Here is a 16,651-nt window from a genome sequence, read left to right on the forward strand (position 1 = left end):
TAGGTCTGCGCCTGGGATCCAAACCTGTGAACCCCAGGCCTTCAAAGTGGAGTATGTGAACTTAATGTCTATGCCACCAGGCTGGCCCCTGTTAACTGAATGTTTTCATGAAGCATTTCATTCAGGTTCTTAGAGGCCTCAGTACTACTCACTAGAGATTTGAGATCTCCCAATTTGTTATAAAAGTTTATAGCTCCTCTTTTTGACTGCATTAGATAGGAAAACTGATTCCTTTTGATTTGCTGTAGTTGAGCCAAATCACCTTCTAAAATGTGTATGATTTTACCAGTACAAAAATAATAGTAATTATAACCTTTCATTTACAGAATATAAAGGACGCAGAAGCTGCTAGTTGCTTCAGGGCTGCCCCAGCTGATTATGTAGATCATGCCAGGGGACTGTTATCGGTTGAATTGTTTCCCTCTAAAAGATGCTGAGGGCCTGTGGCAGGACTTCAGTCCTAACCCTGAGGGGCTTACTTGGAAGTAGGGTTTTTGCAGATGACGAAAAGTCATTAGAGTGGGCCTAATCCAATATAACTGGATCCTTATAAAAAGGGGAAATTCGTACACAGAAACAGACATGTACAGAGGGAAAAGGATGTAAAACAGGAAGAGAATACCATTTATAAGGCAAGGAATGCCTGAGGCTACCAGAAGGTAGGAGAGGCCTGGAACAGATTCTCCCTCACAGCACTCAGAAGGAACCGACCCTGCCAACTTGATCTCGGACTGCTAGGCTCCGGAACAGACAGACGGTAGGTCAATTTCTGATGTGTAAGCCATCCAGTTTGTGGCACTTTGTTACAGCAGCTCCAGGAAACTAATCAGGGGACCACATTCTCCCTCAGGGAGCAGCTTTTTCTAATGGACAACTATTAGCCACCTAAACTTTCTTCTGAGAAACCCAGCTTACTCTTTGTTGCAAACTGCTGAAGGCAGCTCTGCCACCAGTGGACTTAAGGTGTGAGGTTGATGAAGATGTAACAGCTGGCCTCTTGTGTCATCAGTATGCTTGAGGAAGATTCTCAGATGCACAGCCAGTTCAGACAGTCAGTTAAAATCCCCGACACTATCGAGTGTGGACATTGTTATTTTTAGGAAACCACCATATGCCTCAAAACAGTTTCTGCATTAGATTTTGTACATGAAAGCCAGAAAATGTAGTTGTCTTGCTTAAAATACCCTTTATTTACTGTTCTATCCAGAAATTGCATGCATTTTTTGGATGAGAAGGGAGATAGGGAGGGTTATCAGATGGCAAGGGGCTTGTGGTCAAAGGAAATGATACCAGTGATAAACTGTCGAGTTTCCCTTCAGTCACACTGTCTTGGTTATAGGTGTTTGCTTGAGAGAAGAAATCACCACAAAATTTAAGGAGCATATCTTTAATTGTTTGGAATCAACAGTTGCAAAGTGTTTTGAGGTTATTTCTTAAACCACTGCAAAATACATGCACACAGATTTAGAAAACTTAGAAAAATGTTTTTTAAAAATTTGTGCTGCAATAGGATTTATTTTACTGACAAAGCATAAAAAGTATACCCCAAATGCATCTTTCTCTAATTTTCCTCTTACAATCTTACTGACATTTGTTTATTTATAGCTAATCTGTATAGGCATAGAACCGAGGGCATTATTATACTGCAACAAACTTTATAAAGAGGCTATGAAATTTAAAAGTATATTTTGTATTGACTACTTAATATTTGTAAACATTAAGAAACAAACACTCCTTCTCCAAACTTGTAGCTGCTGTTTGCTCACTGTTAAGGTGAAGGCTCCCATTTCTTGTTGAATTGTTTATGCAGTGCTGACAGGCTCACATGGTCTCACTGCCACCTTAAGCAAGAATTCGATCTTTGGGCATAAATCATCTCATTAGTCTGGGTATTTCCTGAGCACCCACTCCAAGGGGCCCACTCCCAGGCAGGAGTTCTCATATCTATACTTGAGACGGACTTTCAGTGATTGTTCAGATCTGGAGGCAGAGCTGATTTCAAACTTCTATGTATGCCACTTTTAAAAGATCAACCCTGGTCTCCCCTCTGGGGAGGGGAGGAGGGGAGAGTGGCACGGAAGGGAGAGTGTGTGTGTGTGTATGGGTGATGTGACTAGAATAAGTACAATGCTGGCATCTTGCTGGGGAGGGACAGGTGCAGGTTTAGAATTACCTTGTCTTAGAAGGTTCTCTTCTCATGACGCCTTCACGCTAGGAAGAACGGAGGAAGAGCATAGAGGCAGAACTGATGGAATTTCATAAAATTATTAACAGCTAATAACATGTGTCAGGCTCTATGCTGCTGCTCCTTAGCAAAAATCTATTTAACACATCTAAATGCCCTTCAGCTCGTTCTCTTTTGTAATGTAAATCGGTCGTGGGTGTCCTTTTCTTCCCTTCCCTTCCTCCCTACCCCTTGATTGCCTTTTGCAGCCTCTGGCCTTTCCCATTATCTGCTGCACCGTTTGTTCCCTGACTCATCAAAGGCACATGGGTACGAGAGAGGATGCTCCCCTGTGTTTGTGAGTCCATCAAACTCGTTATAACAACCGGAGCTACAAAGGAAAAAATTAGAGACCGAAAATAAAGCAGACTTGTCGTCCATGAACTTGGGGCTGTCGACAGTTGGGAAGAGTGAAGACCACCGAGTATCATTCTGAATAGCAACTGGATATCGTTGAGAGAGTGCTGGACTTGAAATCAGAAGACCTAAGTGCAGGTCTTGGATCTGTCACTTTTAGCTGTGTGGCCTGGAACAAGTCAACTCTTTCTGGGATTTAGTTTCCTCTTCTGTCAAATGGGAAAAACAATACCAGTCTTGCCCACCAAAGAGAGGTGTGGACATCCAATAAGATAATGTGCTTAAAACTCCCTTGTAAATGATGAAGTTCTATGTACACATAAGTTGCTTGGTGGATTAGAATGGATATAAAGGAGAAAAATGATTTCTATGGTTTAAAATTGTGAAAAAATGTTACTAAAATTTGTACATGTAAACTAATGGTTTAGGGCCTCTTAGGGCCCATTTTCATTTCTTTTCCTGGGTGTTCACTAAGTTGCTGATCCTGAGTGATGATGGAGTGTCTTCATTTACGACCCTCTAAGCTCAGCTTGTAGGAGCCTGTGAGGATGGTCTGAGCCATCACAAAGCCAGTTCCTAAAAGGCAGACCTGAATCTCACTTGAGGAAAAATGTAGTTCCACGCCTTAATGGCAAGGAGAGTTTTTGGCTATTGGTATAAAACAATGATCACTGCCCAAAATGAAAGAAATATTAGAGAAAAGCTTCCATGGCAGTGACTTCCTGCAGAAAACTTGATCCGACCTTCAACTGCTGGATAGATTACTTTCATTTTTGAGATGTATCCAGACACCACGTCGATATCTTGGTCACCTAGAAAAATACATAATTTTAACTACAGAAAAAGTAATTATCAATTAACAGTAAGAGAGGAAGAAAACCAATGTATTTCTGTAAAGTCCTATGTATTTATAAGAGGGAAGATATTCCTTTCATAAACAGGGATAAAATGTCATAGAACACAAGAACAGTGATGATCATACGTGCAAAGAATTTGATTGCTTTTTCATGTTCCAGATGTGACATGTGCCTCTTGTTCAATATTGGATAATTGGGGGGAACAGAGTTGTCTCCCTCTGAGGTGTCTCAGGAGAGATTGTTGACATCATTGCCTTTGACCCACTCCAGAACAAGGGTATTAGGGGACCGGGTCAAGAGCAATTAGTTGAGACATAAAAGCAGCTTCCTTTTGCTTGCCTGCTCAAGAATCATTTTCACACGATTGATGGTGAGACAATCGAGCCTTCATTTCCAAAAGCAAGGAGAGCTGATCAAGAAATATTAATTGCCTATGACTACATCAAACTCATAGGGACCCAACAGAATTTTATTTTAAAAATACCATTCTGCAAATCATATATATGATAAGGGGTTGATATGTAAAATATATAAAGAACTCATACAACTCAATAGCAAAAAACCCCTAACGATCCAAATAAAAAATGAGCAGATGGGGCTGGTCCCGTGGCTGAGTGGTTAAGTTCGCACGCTCTGCTTTCGGATCCTGGGCACGGACATGGTACCACTCATCAGGCCATGATGCGGTGGCGTCCCATATGCCACAACTATAAGGACCCACAACTAAAATAGACAACTGTGTACTGGGGGGATTTGGGGAGAAAAGGCAAAAAAAACACAAACCAGTAAGATTGGCAACAGTTGTTAGCTCAGGTGCCAATCTTTAAAAAAAAAAAAAAAAATGGGCAGAGGATCTGAACATTTTTTCCAAAGACAGACAGACAGATGGCCAACAGGCATATGAAAAGATGCTCAGTGTCACTAGTTAGCAGGGAAATGCAAATTAAGCCACAGTGAGATATCGCCTCACACCTGTTAGAATGACTATTATTGAAAAGATAATAACAAGTGTTGGTGAGAGTGTGAAGAAAAGGGAACCCTTTGTGCACTGTTGGTGGGAATGTAAACCGATGCAGCCACTATGGAAAACAGTATGGAGGTTCCTCAAAGAATTGAAAGAACTACCATATGATTCAGCAATTCCACATCTGCATATTTATCCAAAGAAGACAAAAACACTAATTCAAAAATATGTATGCATGGCCATGTTCACTGCAGCATTATTTACAATAGCCAAGATATGGAAACAATGTGTCCATCGATGGAGGAATGGATAAAGAAGATCTGGTATATATACACACAGTGGAAGACTACTCGGCCTTTAAAAAGACGCAATCATGCCATTTGCAACAACATAGATGGACCTTGAGGTTATTATGCTAAGCAAAATGTCAGACAGAGAAAGACAAATACCATATGATTTCACTAATATGTGGAAGATAAACATATCTATAAGGATAATAGATTAGTGGTTACCAGAGGGGAAGGGGGTAGGGGAAGGGTAAAGGGGCACGTATGTATGGTGATGGATGGAAACTAGACTTTTGGTGGTGAACATGATGCAGTCTATACAGAAGCTGAAATATAATGATGTACACCTGAAATTTACACAATGTGATAAACCAAAGTGACCTCAATAAAGTAATTAAGAAAAAGACAGGGCATATATATATGCAATGGAATCTATTCAGCCTTAAAAAAAATAAAATCTTGCCATTTGCATTTGCAATAACATGGATGGACCTTGAGGGCATTATGCTAAGTGAAATAAGTCAGACAGAGAAAGTCAAATACCGTGTGATCTCACTTCTGTGAGAATCTAAAAAACAGCAACAACAAAAACCAAGCTGACAGATACAGAGAACAGATTGGTGTTCACAAGAGGTGGTAGGTGGGAGGTGGGCAGATTGAGTGAAGGGGTCAAAAGGTACAAACCTCTAGTTATAAAACAAGTAAGTCCTGGGGATATAATGTACAACATGGTGACTATAGTTAATAATACTGTATTGCATATTTGAAATTATGAGAGTAGATCTTAAAAGTTCTCATCACAAGAAAAAATTTTTTATATAACTATTTTTTGTAACTATTTTTTTGTAACTATGGTGACCTGTTAACCAGAATTAGAGGTGATTATTTCACAACATATACAAATATTGAGTCATTCTGTTGTATACCTTAAACTAACATAATATTATATGTCAATTATACCTCAATAAAAAAATATATTACTCTAATACTTAAAAAAGAACCCTTTTCTGCAGTGGTTCTCACCCCTGGGTGTACATTAGAATCACTGGAAGAGGCTTTTGCCCCAACCCAATTAAATTAGAATCTCTTAAAAGTAGGGGCCAAGGTATTGGTACGTAATTTAAAATGCTCCCCAAGTGACTCTACTGTGTAGCCAGGCTGAGCTTAAGGCTAGGCTTCCTCAGTCTTCTGTGTGAGCTCCTGCTCTCCGACAGCCGTCAGCCTCTTTGTCTCATGTGGGGCTCAAGAGGACACCTTTTTAGGCCTGCTCTTCCATCTTCTGTCATGGAATGGACAGAAGTAGCCAGCACCTTTCTTCCCCAGAAGGGCTGCCCTCCTTTGCCCTGGCTCTGTCCTTCACCCTCCTTGGAATAAGCAGTAAAATAGCAGGTCCACTCTGGTAAGGCTGAGGAGGAACCTGGCTCAGCTCCTTCCTGGAGATGCGGAGAAGCTGTGCATGTGTCTTGTAAGCACCCTCGTTTCTGCTCTGGAGAAGAGGAAGGAGTAGTGTATTCTGTCAGTGGACTTTATGCACATGAGATGGTTCTCAATTGCATTTTTAAAAGTGAGGCTAGGGTATAATGACCTTCAATGCTGCAGAAAATGTTGACTGGAGTCAAGTGTGGTGGTTCCCATCTTTGATTCCACCAACCCACTGTGCTGAAAGGGGGGTGCATATCCCATCCACTCCTGCCTGACCTCTTCACGCTAAAAGCTTCTTTGAGAAAGATTAGATGATTTAATATGATGCTTTTCCATGTCCAACCCAAAGGTCTAGAGGTGGTTTTTCTGTAAGTGCAAAACTCATTTATATTTCACAATTTAAATAGCTGTTTAGGTGTACCTAGAGTTTTAAGACGTTTTTGATTGACAAATGTTTTTGTCCTGGGCTTGGATGGAGGGGTGTGTGTGCTAGGGAGGGGCTGGGCACATACTCCCTTGTGCTGTGTGGCTGTTTTCAAACAAAGCAGGAGGGAGCTGGCAACATAGGGGTAGGATCTGGTTTTGGCTTTGCCCTGCTGGCGTCATGAGTAGCTCTCCTCTTCAGACCAGTCCTGCTGTTCTTAAATACCACTGGGACAGGGAGAGGAAGAGACGCTTGTGCTTACCGGAGTCATGTTTTAATACCTCGTCCTTTATCATCTGGAATCCATCTCCACCATTGGCAAGGAAGTTCGGGAGGATCAGCTTATACACTTTATCCATTCTGAGAGGCTCGTAATGGGGCACGCGACACTGGGTGCAAAGAACATCTAATGTGACCACTCTGTCCCCGGGTTTTCGGGAAAGATCATATACCACGTGAATTCCTAGAAAAGAAAGGAGTCTTTGTTTTCACTGGATCCAAAGGGAAATTTCTGTGTTCTAAGAAAGGGATTTTGCCCCAAATCTGGCATTAGGGCACTGGGCTTGGTTTTCATGTAGTTTGAGCTTGAATGAAATTTCAACAAGAGAGTTGAGGTGACATTGAAGCTACCCTTTCTTGGTTAGGTTCGTCTTTGAATCCTTCTGGGAGGTCTGAGCCACGGGCAGGAGCACTGGCTCTGGCCCAGGCTGGGCAAGGGGTGACTGCAGGGAGAAACCACATCTTCTTAAAATCCTGAACCAGCTGGCCCAGCGACTTTGTTCAGTGGCTTGGAAAATGAGAACTAGATGAGAGGTGCAGCACATTGGTTAGAATTTTGAAGACTACAAAATGGTAATAATTTGGGTTTGGGTGACTTTCACAAAACATACAGCTACCCAACACTGGGCTAGAGCATCAGTTCACTGCTGTTCCCTCCAGTCTCTACTGGAAAAATGGAGGATGTTTGCGTTACGGTACAGGCAGCAGGCCAGCGGCCCACCGCCTTCTGCAGCCCCTCAATGCCAACAGTGTGGTGTCCTACGGAGGGAAGGCTAGACAAAGCAATCACACCCATCAAGGGGGGAAGGGTGGCCAATAGCTACAGTCAAAAAATGGGGCCAAAATATGGTGTCAGAGTCAAATAAGATTATTAATGTTAATTTAGAGATTAATTCATGGGACTGTGGAATGAATTATCAACAAAAGCATTTCAGAAGTCCTTGGCAACTTGTGAAGCATTTATTCTCATTCAATTTTCACTGTAATCTGTGAGATGAGCAGGGCAGTTTTCTCACCGTGCTCAGAGAGGTTGCAGACTTGCCCCAGCTCACAGTGGAACCAGACCCAGGTGTTCCCATGTGTTTGCGCAGCACACTGCCCCTCCCAGAAGTCATCTCTGTTAATACTAATTGGTCACTGCACTCCTTTGCACCTCGGCATGGTTCCAGGCAATTGTGAATAGACCAGAGAAGGGATTTTTTTTTTTTTTACAAAGAATATTGAATGTTTAAACAACTAAGATTTTAATAGAAACTAGGCCTCAAGGCAGTTGACCTGCTTAGAGTTTGCCGGGCCAGCTCCTGCAGAGAGTCCATCTAATGTCCAAATCAGAGTTGGCAAACAGTGCTCAGTGCCGGGGCCTTGGGGCTTTGACCCTGACCTAGTCTCAGTGGTCTGGGAGTCCACGACCACCGAAAGACTATGCATTGGTGTTGGGTGGGGGAAAACCCCAACAAGCCTGGTCATGGAGGTCCTGGTGAGGGGAGCTAAGCCAACCAGCAGGAAGTCCCACTTCATCTTGGAGGGTGACTTACCGCCCACCTGCAGAAACTCTCCGGTGGACAGGCCGTACCGGTGCACACTGTGCTCAAAGGCCTTCTTCAGGGTGGAGCCTTTTAGTTGGACCAGGTCAAAGGTGCCTCCAAAGGGCAACACAGCCGTCAGGCTCTCCAAGGTAATGGTGCCTGAGGGTAGTCACAGATGAGGCAGAGGAAAACAGCTCGAGGACATGCTTACCCCAAGCCCAGGTTCCCGTAGGACTGGTGGAGGAGGTGAGGAGACACAGGGCCTCGGGGCCCTACTGGGACAGCATCAGCAGTGTCGAAGTGGCTCCTGACACTTAGGGAGGGAATGCGTTCAAGAGCCCTCTGGCTGTGCCCTCCACCACTGGGAGCTTCTAAATGGCGGTGGCTCAAGAGTCACCTGTGCTCTGCCCTGGATTTCCTGGCTTGAGGCTGGATCTCAGTGGGTGTTAGGCATTGCTCAGTTCCTCCAGACAGGCAGTGTGTCCCTGCCACCTGTCCCTGTTTGACGATGAAACGAATTTGGAGCATACCCTGAGACTGACTGGTTTTGGCAGTGTATCGGGAGAATGAGAATGTCTTGAGTATCAGTCTAGTTGGGTTGTTTTACCAAATGATATAATCCTGGATATCTTTAAACGTGCTAAAAGAATTGAATCCAGCGGTATGTTTTTTTCCAGCACAGAAGACTGGCAGTTTTGTCTTTCTCTTTCTAGCTATCAAGGTGGAGGCTGTCAGTATTTTGCATAAATCAGCAACAGTTTAGCTTTGTGACTCAGAAGTTTAGATCCAGCTTGAGTTCCACTAACCCTGCCGTTGCCTGGGTGTGTGAAGACACACGAGAACACACAAGCGTGTGTGTGCCCTTCGGGTGAGGCACTGACTTGAATGGCAGTTAGCCCAAACTGAAGGGGCCGACACGGTGCTACGTGGCTGGCAGCAGAGGGGAGCTGAGGCTGCCCGGGGGCATGTCAGAGAGAGAGCACGCTGAGCCGAGGGCCTGGGGAGCATACCGTTGTTCTGCTCGTCAATGGGCGACCGAATGCCACCTCCATTTAAAATGCACATGGACACGTGGTTCCAGGACACTGCATCCGAGTGTCTAAGGTTGTTGTTGATCTGCAACAGTAGCAGGAATTTACATTAGTTATTCTGGGCCTTCTTCCTGAGGGTCAGTTCCAGGAATTTGGTTAGCTCTACTGAGGAAATCAAGCTGCTCTGCTGTGTTCCCTGAGATTTCCCAAGTATAACTAGTCAGAACTAGTTTTATGCTCTGAGAAGCAGAAATAAGATATTGTGACCAGTCCCGTGTCAGACTCTCAGAAGCAAGTGGCTCTGAGCCCCCTCTCCAGAGACCGCTGCACTCTCATACTGCTGGGCATTAGCACAGCTGGCTGCTGTGGTGGCAGGACAGGGCCCCCATGCAGACTGGCTGCCTCCAGGGCGGGACCCGAAGGCCTGTCAACTCCAGACCTCCGGCCAACAGGAGCCCTGGCGTCCACTCTAGGTCCCCAGCCAATTCCTGGGTTGGCAATTCGGGAGGCACAGAGACAGCCTCCTGAAACTGGGGAGGATCAGTTTCATTCTTACTTTTCTTTTACAAGATATCTATTTAGTTAGAAGAAATAAAATGAATAATACATTCTTACTTGAAAAAAAAAATAGTGCAAAAACAAGAGTTTTCTTACACTTGCCCCAGCCTCTTAACAGAGAGGTAAGCACTGCTAACAGCCTGGGGTGTTTCCTTCCAGACCTTTCTCTAGACATCCACACACTGGCTTCTCTAGCTACGTCTCTTGCACTGACTGCATGATGCTGAGCAGCCAGCGTTGGTCTCACCTTGGAAAGCGTGCATGTTGTCATTTACTTGGCAGACATTTATTGAGTGTGGCTATATCCGAGCCACCGAGCCCTGGGTGTGGGCTGTGATCTTGTGGGAGTGTGAGTCTGACCTGAGAGACCTTGACTCAGCACGGCCCCCAGGGGCTGCCACAGCCAGTCTGCCCACAGACAGGTGGTCAGAGGAGTGCTTTCCATGGGTGAGCCTGCTCAGCCACAGGACTTACTATTATCACGATAACTGCCTGTTGTTACTCTCTGCTTGTGAAGGAGGTTCCAGTCACACAGGCCCAGGTCTCTGGAGCCAAGAAGGCAGATGGGTGAAACAGTCTGGCCCGGTTAGGCCCAACAGACGTGTTTCATCGACTATGTCTACGTCTTCAGAGTAGGAGAGTTTGTGTATTCAGATCATCTTACAAAAGGAACGCAACACCCGAAATTCAGACATCCAAGATGAACACCTTAAAATAAAGGCTTCAGTGCTTGTTAAGCAATAAAGTGATGATCAGCTGGTCTGGTTCAGGCTCCTGCCCAAGGCGCTCAGTATGAATCCACACCAAGCTCTTCCCCGGGCACTGACCTTTTAAAATGCTCAACTCTGTAACTATCGAGTTGTCCGTCCTTGCATCCTTCCACCTCTCCTTCCTCCCTCCCTGGGCATAGGCCTGCATTCCTGAGGACCACTCACCATAGCATCACAAATCAGGTTGCCCATGTTGCATTCTTTAAAGCGGCATGATTGAGTGGTGCCATCCAGATAGACAAGTGTTCTCCCCACTTCCTGGGTAGAATAATTATATAATTTTTTACGCCATTCGTTAATCTCTGCTTTTATGCCAGGATCTAGAAAAAAGCAACAATGATAACAAAAATTAGCCTGCATTTAAGGCAGATCTCACATTGGTCTAAATTTTGGAGAAGAAATCAAACATCATTTAGCTTACCTGTTGTGAGTATATGTTTCTTTAACATATTTCTGTACATTTTGGTTTTGACTGTGAAATTTCCTTAGGAACCTCCATTCTGTTTCTTGGTAATAAGACTCGGAATGGATCTTAACTTAAGGCGTGCTGAGTATCCTAACGTCATCACATCTGTGTGAATACCTGTTGGCCCACCTGGGATAGCATTAGTGGTGGTGGGGGGGGCGAGGAAAGGCCCAAGGGTGGGCATAACTGGCCAGCTGAGGTTCTGCTGCCTGTGTGGTCCCTGCCCCTCCCTCTGGCTGCTGCGACCACAGGTTCTCCAGGGCACTGTGGACCTCACCGCCCTTCCTTCCCTGATCTGATCATGGTGAGCGGTAAAGGGCAGGTGAGAGAGAAGCACGGGAGCCTGTTCATGTTCATACTATATGAAAGTCCATGACATAAATGTATCTTTACTCTGAGTCCCAGACAACCATGTAAGAAACACACTCCCCCATTTGATACATAAAGAAACTGAGGCCCATTGAGACTGGGCAACTTGCCCCAGGCATATGCTCATGGTGGCAGGGCCAGGGTTGGAGCCCCGCTCTGCCCAGTTTGAGCCGCTCTGCTTCAATAACCAGCTCTCCTCTGGACCCTCGCTGACAGTGGCTTTCCCGTGGCAGGGTAAAGCTTGAAAGGGCACAAGGAGCAGGGGCACACTGTGGGACGCTGATGGGATGCGGAGAAGTAAATGGCTTTTGGGTGTGTTTTATTTACTTATTTTTTTAAAAATTTTTTTCTTTTTTTTTTTTTACAGATTGGCACCTGGGCTAACAACTGTTGCCAATCTTTTTTTTTTTTTAAGGATTGGCACCTGAGCCAACAACTGTTGCCAATCTTCCTTTATTTTTTTTAAAGAATTGGCACCTGGGCTAACAACTGTTGCCAATCTTTTTTTCTTTTCTGCTTTATCTCTCCAAACCCCCCTGTACACAGTTGTATATCTTAGTTGCAGGTCCTTCTAGTTGTGGGATGTGGGACGCCGCATCAACGTGGCCTGACGAGCGGTGCCATGTCCGTGCCCAGGATCCGAACCCTGGGCCGCCACAGGGGAGCGCACGAACTTAACCACTCGGCCACGGAGCCGGCCCTGGGTGTGTTTTAAATGTCCGTATTAATGAAAGAGTAAACTTAAGAGAGAAGCTCGATTCTTCAAAAGTATTACAGACTTGTCCTGAAACATTAACCAAAACAAAAAAAAGGGGGTGGGAGGGGTTGAGGGGGAGAAAAAACCCAGCCATCTAACTTTTGGACTGGTGGAACATTGCTCTGAATTTCACGTACCTTCAGGAATGCTGCTGTTGAGAAGAATGGGATTTCCATGGGAAGTGACATATCCTTTTTCATCAAACTCAACCTTCAAATAGCCTAGGTATTTGCCAAAAGCATAGGCCTGGACCACAGGAACCTTCCGTCCATCATCGGAGGTGACTATGAATGGGTAATTCCCAGCTGGCACCTCTTTGGAAGGTGGTTTGCCTAAAATAAAAGAGCCAAAGCTGATCAAGTCAGCCCTTGTATACAGCTGGCTGCAGGCCAGCAGGCCACTGGCCAGATGACAGTGAGTTTTGAATTGATGACTGGCCAGCTGGTGTCTCCATAACTGGTCTTTCAGAGCCCCGCTTGGGCATGTGCCCATTTCCGAGTGCCCTTTTGGCACATGACTCCTTCCATTCTCAACTCAGTGGCATTTGCTAGCTCTTCCTAAATCCAGGGCACTGTGCCTGGTGCTGGGGAACACACAGATGCAGGACTGCCAAGATTCTCCTGCCTCCACCCTGAGCCTGGCTCCACCCTCACTAGCTGGGTGGGACAGCCAAGCCGCTTCACTAGCCGTCAGTTTCCTCACCTGTAAAATGGGCAAAATAACAATTCCTAACTGACAGGGCTGTTGAGAGGATTAAATGTCGAAACTCCCTAGCACAGTGCCTGGCGCATAGTAGATACTCAGTAAATGGATTTTTCTTTCCCTTATGAGGTGATGGCAACCACTAGAAACTCTACACACACTCCAGAGCTTAGAATCTTTGATGGAAGATGAGCAAAAATGACAAAGGCTGTCCTCAGGTTTTACTGCTAAATTCTGCGTCCCCTCAGGTGCCTTTCCGAAGAGCCACATGCACCCTGGTGACTGACCAGCACACACACCACCCACCCCAGCCAGACCTCACACCCGCCAAGTCCTGCTGATTTTGTCTCGGAGGAGACCCCGGGGGAGAGCTTGGGAGCCACTCGTCACCCAGAGGCTGACAGGTCCACCCCACCACTGCCTCCTGGACACCTGCCTGCAGGAGAGTGGGGGGCCTGGCCTCTCACCACCTGGCATGTTTCAGTTCTGCACCTCCACCCCTCCTTCAGGGGCACTGCAGGTCCTGTCTTACCTGCACAGAGACAGTGACCTAGTGTGGGCTGTTCTGAATCAGGGACTTTAGAGCAGCTACCCTGGACCCACTACTGTTTCTGTCACCTCCCTCACCACACCCAGGACCAGTCGTTCCTATCAGATGTTTACAGAGGGCCCAGGGACTCAGCACGTGCTGGCTACTCACATGAAGCATTATGAGAGTGGGCCAAGAGCCAGGCCCTGGGTGACATCTCATTTAATCCACCAAGCATCCCATGAGGCAGGTCCTATTATCATCCCCACTTTACAGATGAGAAAACTGTCACAGGTTATGCACCCAAGGTCACACAGCTTGAATGTGCAGGAGAGCGGACTGAAAAGCAGGGATGTGAGACACTGGAGCGTACGTCCTCTCCACCTCCCCACAGCCCAGGATGTGCTATTCTAAAGCTGCAAGAGCTGGTTGCCAAAGGCCGCTTACCAAATCAAATGCAAGCCCAGGGGCTGCGCCTTTGTGCTACGCGCTGTTTCTGGGCTTCTCTCTTCACCTAAGACAAGCTGGGGTGGACGTTCTGAAAAACCCCCTCCTGCCCGGCTCCTCTGCCAAGAGCAGCCCCTACCAGCTCCATGACCACAGAGCAAAAGTGTGCAAATACCAGCGCTTCACAAGCAGGAAACAGCTATTGCCACTTTAATCTCTCATTTCTTGCTCCCTCCGGGAAAAAAAGGGACAAAGTCTTGGAACTTCATTTTCACGAAAGCACTGACGTAAGATCCAGCGCAGGCCTTGTCCCGTCTCCATTTGTAGCGCACAGCCTCATGGGCCACGGGCAGGTGTTGGCTGTGACAGTTGCACATGATCCGATGGACTGCAGAGTAGCAGGGAAGGTTAACATCCTCATTCCCTTCTGTGTTGGTCCTCCTTTGGGCCAGTCTGGAGCCTGGTCTTTACTTCGGGGGACGAAGGGGTGTGGCAGCCTCTCTCTCCTCCTCATCTGGGGAAACTTTGGGAAGCTTGTTCCTCCTCGGAGCCCGGAGAAGCTGGGGACGTGCAGTTCCCAATACGTGCACAAGGTGGCGCAGCGCGCCCGTCCAGGAGGAAAAGGCACGCACTCCGTTCCAGAAAAGGCGGAGTGCGGCAGCGTCCCGGAAACCCAGGGGCAGGGCGAGGCTGACTTTTTTTAGCCTTTATTTTTCTGCCTTCCATAGACATGTCCAAACTTAAACACAATGTAAAACTTAGGAATCCGACGATCCGGTCAAATGCCTCATCAGATCAGCTCGCACTCTACAAACAGGAGCCACCAACCAGCTCCCGTGACAGGGACACCGGTTCTGAAAAGTCTTGCTGTTCCTTCTGTTAGAACAAAAGACGTATCATCTGCGTCTTAAACGGACTTAACGAGGAACGAGGAAGACGCTTCCCGCGGGGCTGGGGCAGTAGCTGGTCTGGTTGAGCAATCTCTGCCTCTCCGCTGCCGCGCCCTCTCTGCTCCCCTCAGCTCGGCAACCCCAGGACCGTGGGCAGAGAAAGCGATCCAGGGCTTCGCGGCTTCCGGTGCTCGTGCCCAAATATCGCCTCCACGCGGAGCCGCGCGTCTGTCTTTAGAAACCCACTTGGCATCTTACTGGGAGAGAAATGATCCACCCGAACTCTATCCCAGGCTTCTAGTACACAGTCTGGGAGCGGGGAGCTGCAGGCTGACCTGGAGAGTGGGGGAGCGGGGCGCCCCCCAGCACAGCGCCGGTGCCCAGCCAGCCTCAGGGGCAGCCCCGCAGGAATGGGACGGGGCAACCGCCTCCAGTGGCCAGCAGGGGCCGAGAGGGTGGATCACGTGGTGACAGAGGTGCCAGGGAGCAGGCCTTGACCCGGTTTTTCAACTGGCTGAATGAATTATAGAACGTTCTAAGGCAGTCCATGCTATGATTCCAATGTGTACGGGAACCGGTTTAAGAAGTTCCCAACTTCCTACAAAAGGACTGGATAAAAGTGATTTCTAATCCAGTTTCCACACAGCAGCCCGAGTGATCTTTCTAGTACATAGATATGATCGTGCACTCTCTAGTTTAAAATATTTCCTACTGGCCTTAGAAAAACACGACAAGTTTTGACACGAGTCTCACAACCTATCAGACCTGCACGACGTGGCGCTTTCTTCTCTCACCAGCTTCATCTAGACTATCTGTCCTGCAGCTCGGCAGCCATGGCCTCTCCCCTCCCTGGACCTCGGCCACCTCCAGAGCCCTGCAACGTGGAGTAAGACCTGGAGCCGGAGGCCTACATGTGAATGTGAATCAGTTACATCTTTTTGCTTCAGTTTATTCATCTGTGAAAGGGAGACAATCAGACAATAACAATACCTGCCTTACAGGCTTCTTGGGAGGGTTAAAGAAGTTAGTGCAGATAAGGAAGGCTGACCCAGGGAAATGCTCAAGGAAGATCAGCCATAATTGTTCACCAGGTTCACTGCTGGACGTCTGTCTGATCTCAGCCCAAAGGCACTTCCTCCTGAGACCGTCTCTGGTGACGATGCCCCAGGCTGGGCCAGGTCCTCCTCTCTGTGCTCTCACAGCATCTCTGCTCCTCCCTTCACAGTGGGCTTTGTAATGATATATAATATGACTGACTGACTTGCATACTTAGAAAAATCAGTATCCCTTTCAAGACACTAAGTCTCCTGAGGCCAAGGGCTGCTGCATCTGCAGGCTCTGCCCAGCACACAGAAGGCACTCAACAAATGTCTGTTGAATGACTCAGCTCAGGCAGTTTAGCCAACACTCTCCCCTAGATCAGACCAGGTTTTTGTGCTTTCCCTGCAGTGGAATCCGTATGCAGCGGGAAGCAGTGCCCACGTGCCCACCTGCCCCCAACTCCCCTCAGTTCAGTTTCCCCAACCCAGGAGCTGGGTGGGGCTCACAGAGTGGAAGCGGAGCTGGGGGTCAGGAGACGGGGTGTGGGGGCCAGCTCAGTTTCAATCTGGTTTCCCGACCTTGGGGAGAGAGACCTTCAGCTCCTGGCGCCTAAATTTGTTTTCTAAATTTGTAAAACAAGAGATTCGATTAGTGGTTTAAACTAGAAGAGGTTTAACCTTTTTTTTAAGCAATGAGCCTCTTTTGCTCGCAGGACAGCTTGGGGCGATGTGAGCATAGAGCAGGCGGCTCG

At 46.9% G+C, this 16,651-nt stretch overlaps 1 protein-coding gene across 1 annotated transcript in view; it reads right to left on the reverse strand.

Annotated features, from left to right (window-relative positions):
* Positions 1 to 1,371: 1,371 nt before the first annotated feature.
* NT5E (5'-nucleotidase ecto) overlaps positions 1,372 to 16,651 on the reverse strand; it is a 59,454-nt gene continuing 44,174 nt past the window's right edge. Inside the window, exons 4-9 of the mRNA XM_046675804.1 lie at positions 12,429 to 12,623; positions 10,865 to 11,019; positions 9,351 to 9,456; positions 8,350 to 8,499; positions 6,798 to 6,998; positions 1,372 to 3,393 (exon numbers count right to left, since the gene is read on the reverse strand). Of these exons, the coding sequence (XP_046531760.1) occupies positions 3,230 to 3,393; positions 6,798 to 6,998; positions 8,350 to 8,499; positions 9,351 to 9,456; positions 10,865 to 11,019; positions 12,429 to 12,623 (971 nt within the window). The 3' untranslated portion in view covers positions 1,372 to 3,229. The remainder of the gene's footprint in view (positions 3,394 to 6,797; positions 6,999 to 8,349; positions 8,500 to 9,350; positions 9,457 to 10,864; positions 11,020 to 12,428; positions 12,624 to 16,651) is intronic.

Source organism: Equus quagga, chromosome 11 (genome assembly GCF_021613505.1).
Source record: "Equus quagga isolate Etosha38 chromosome 11, UCLA_HA_Equagga_1.0, whole genome shotgun sequence".
Classification (NCBI taxonomy): domain Eukaryota; kingdom Metazoa; phylum Chordata; class Mammalia; order Perissodactyla; family Equidae; genus Equus; species Equus quagga.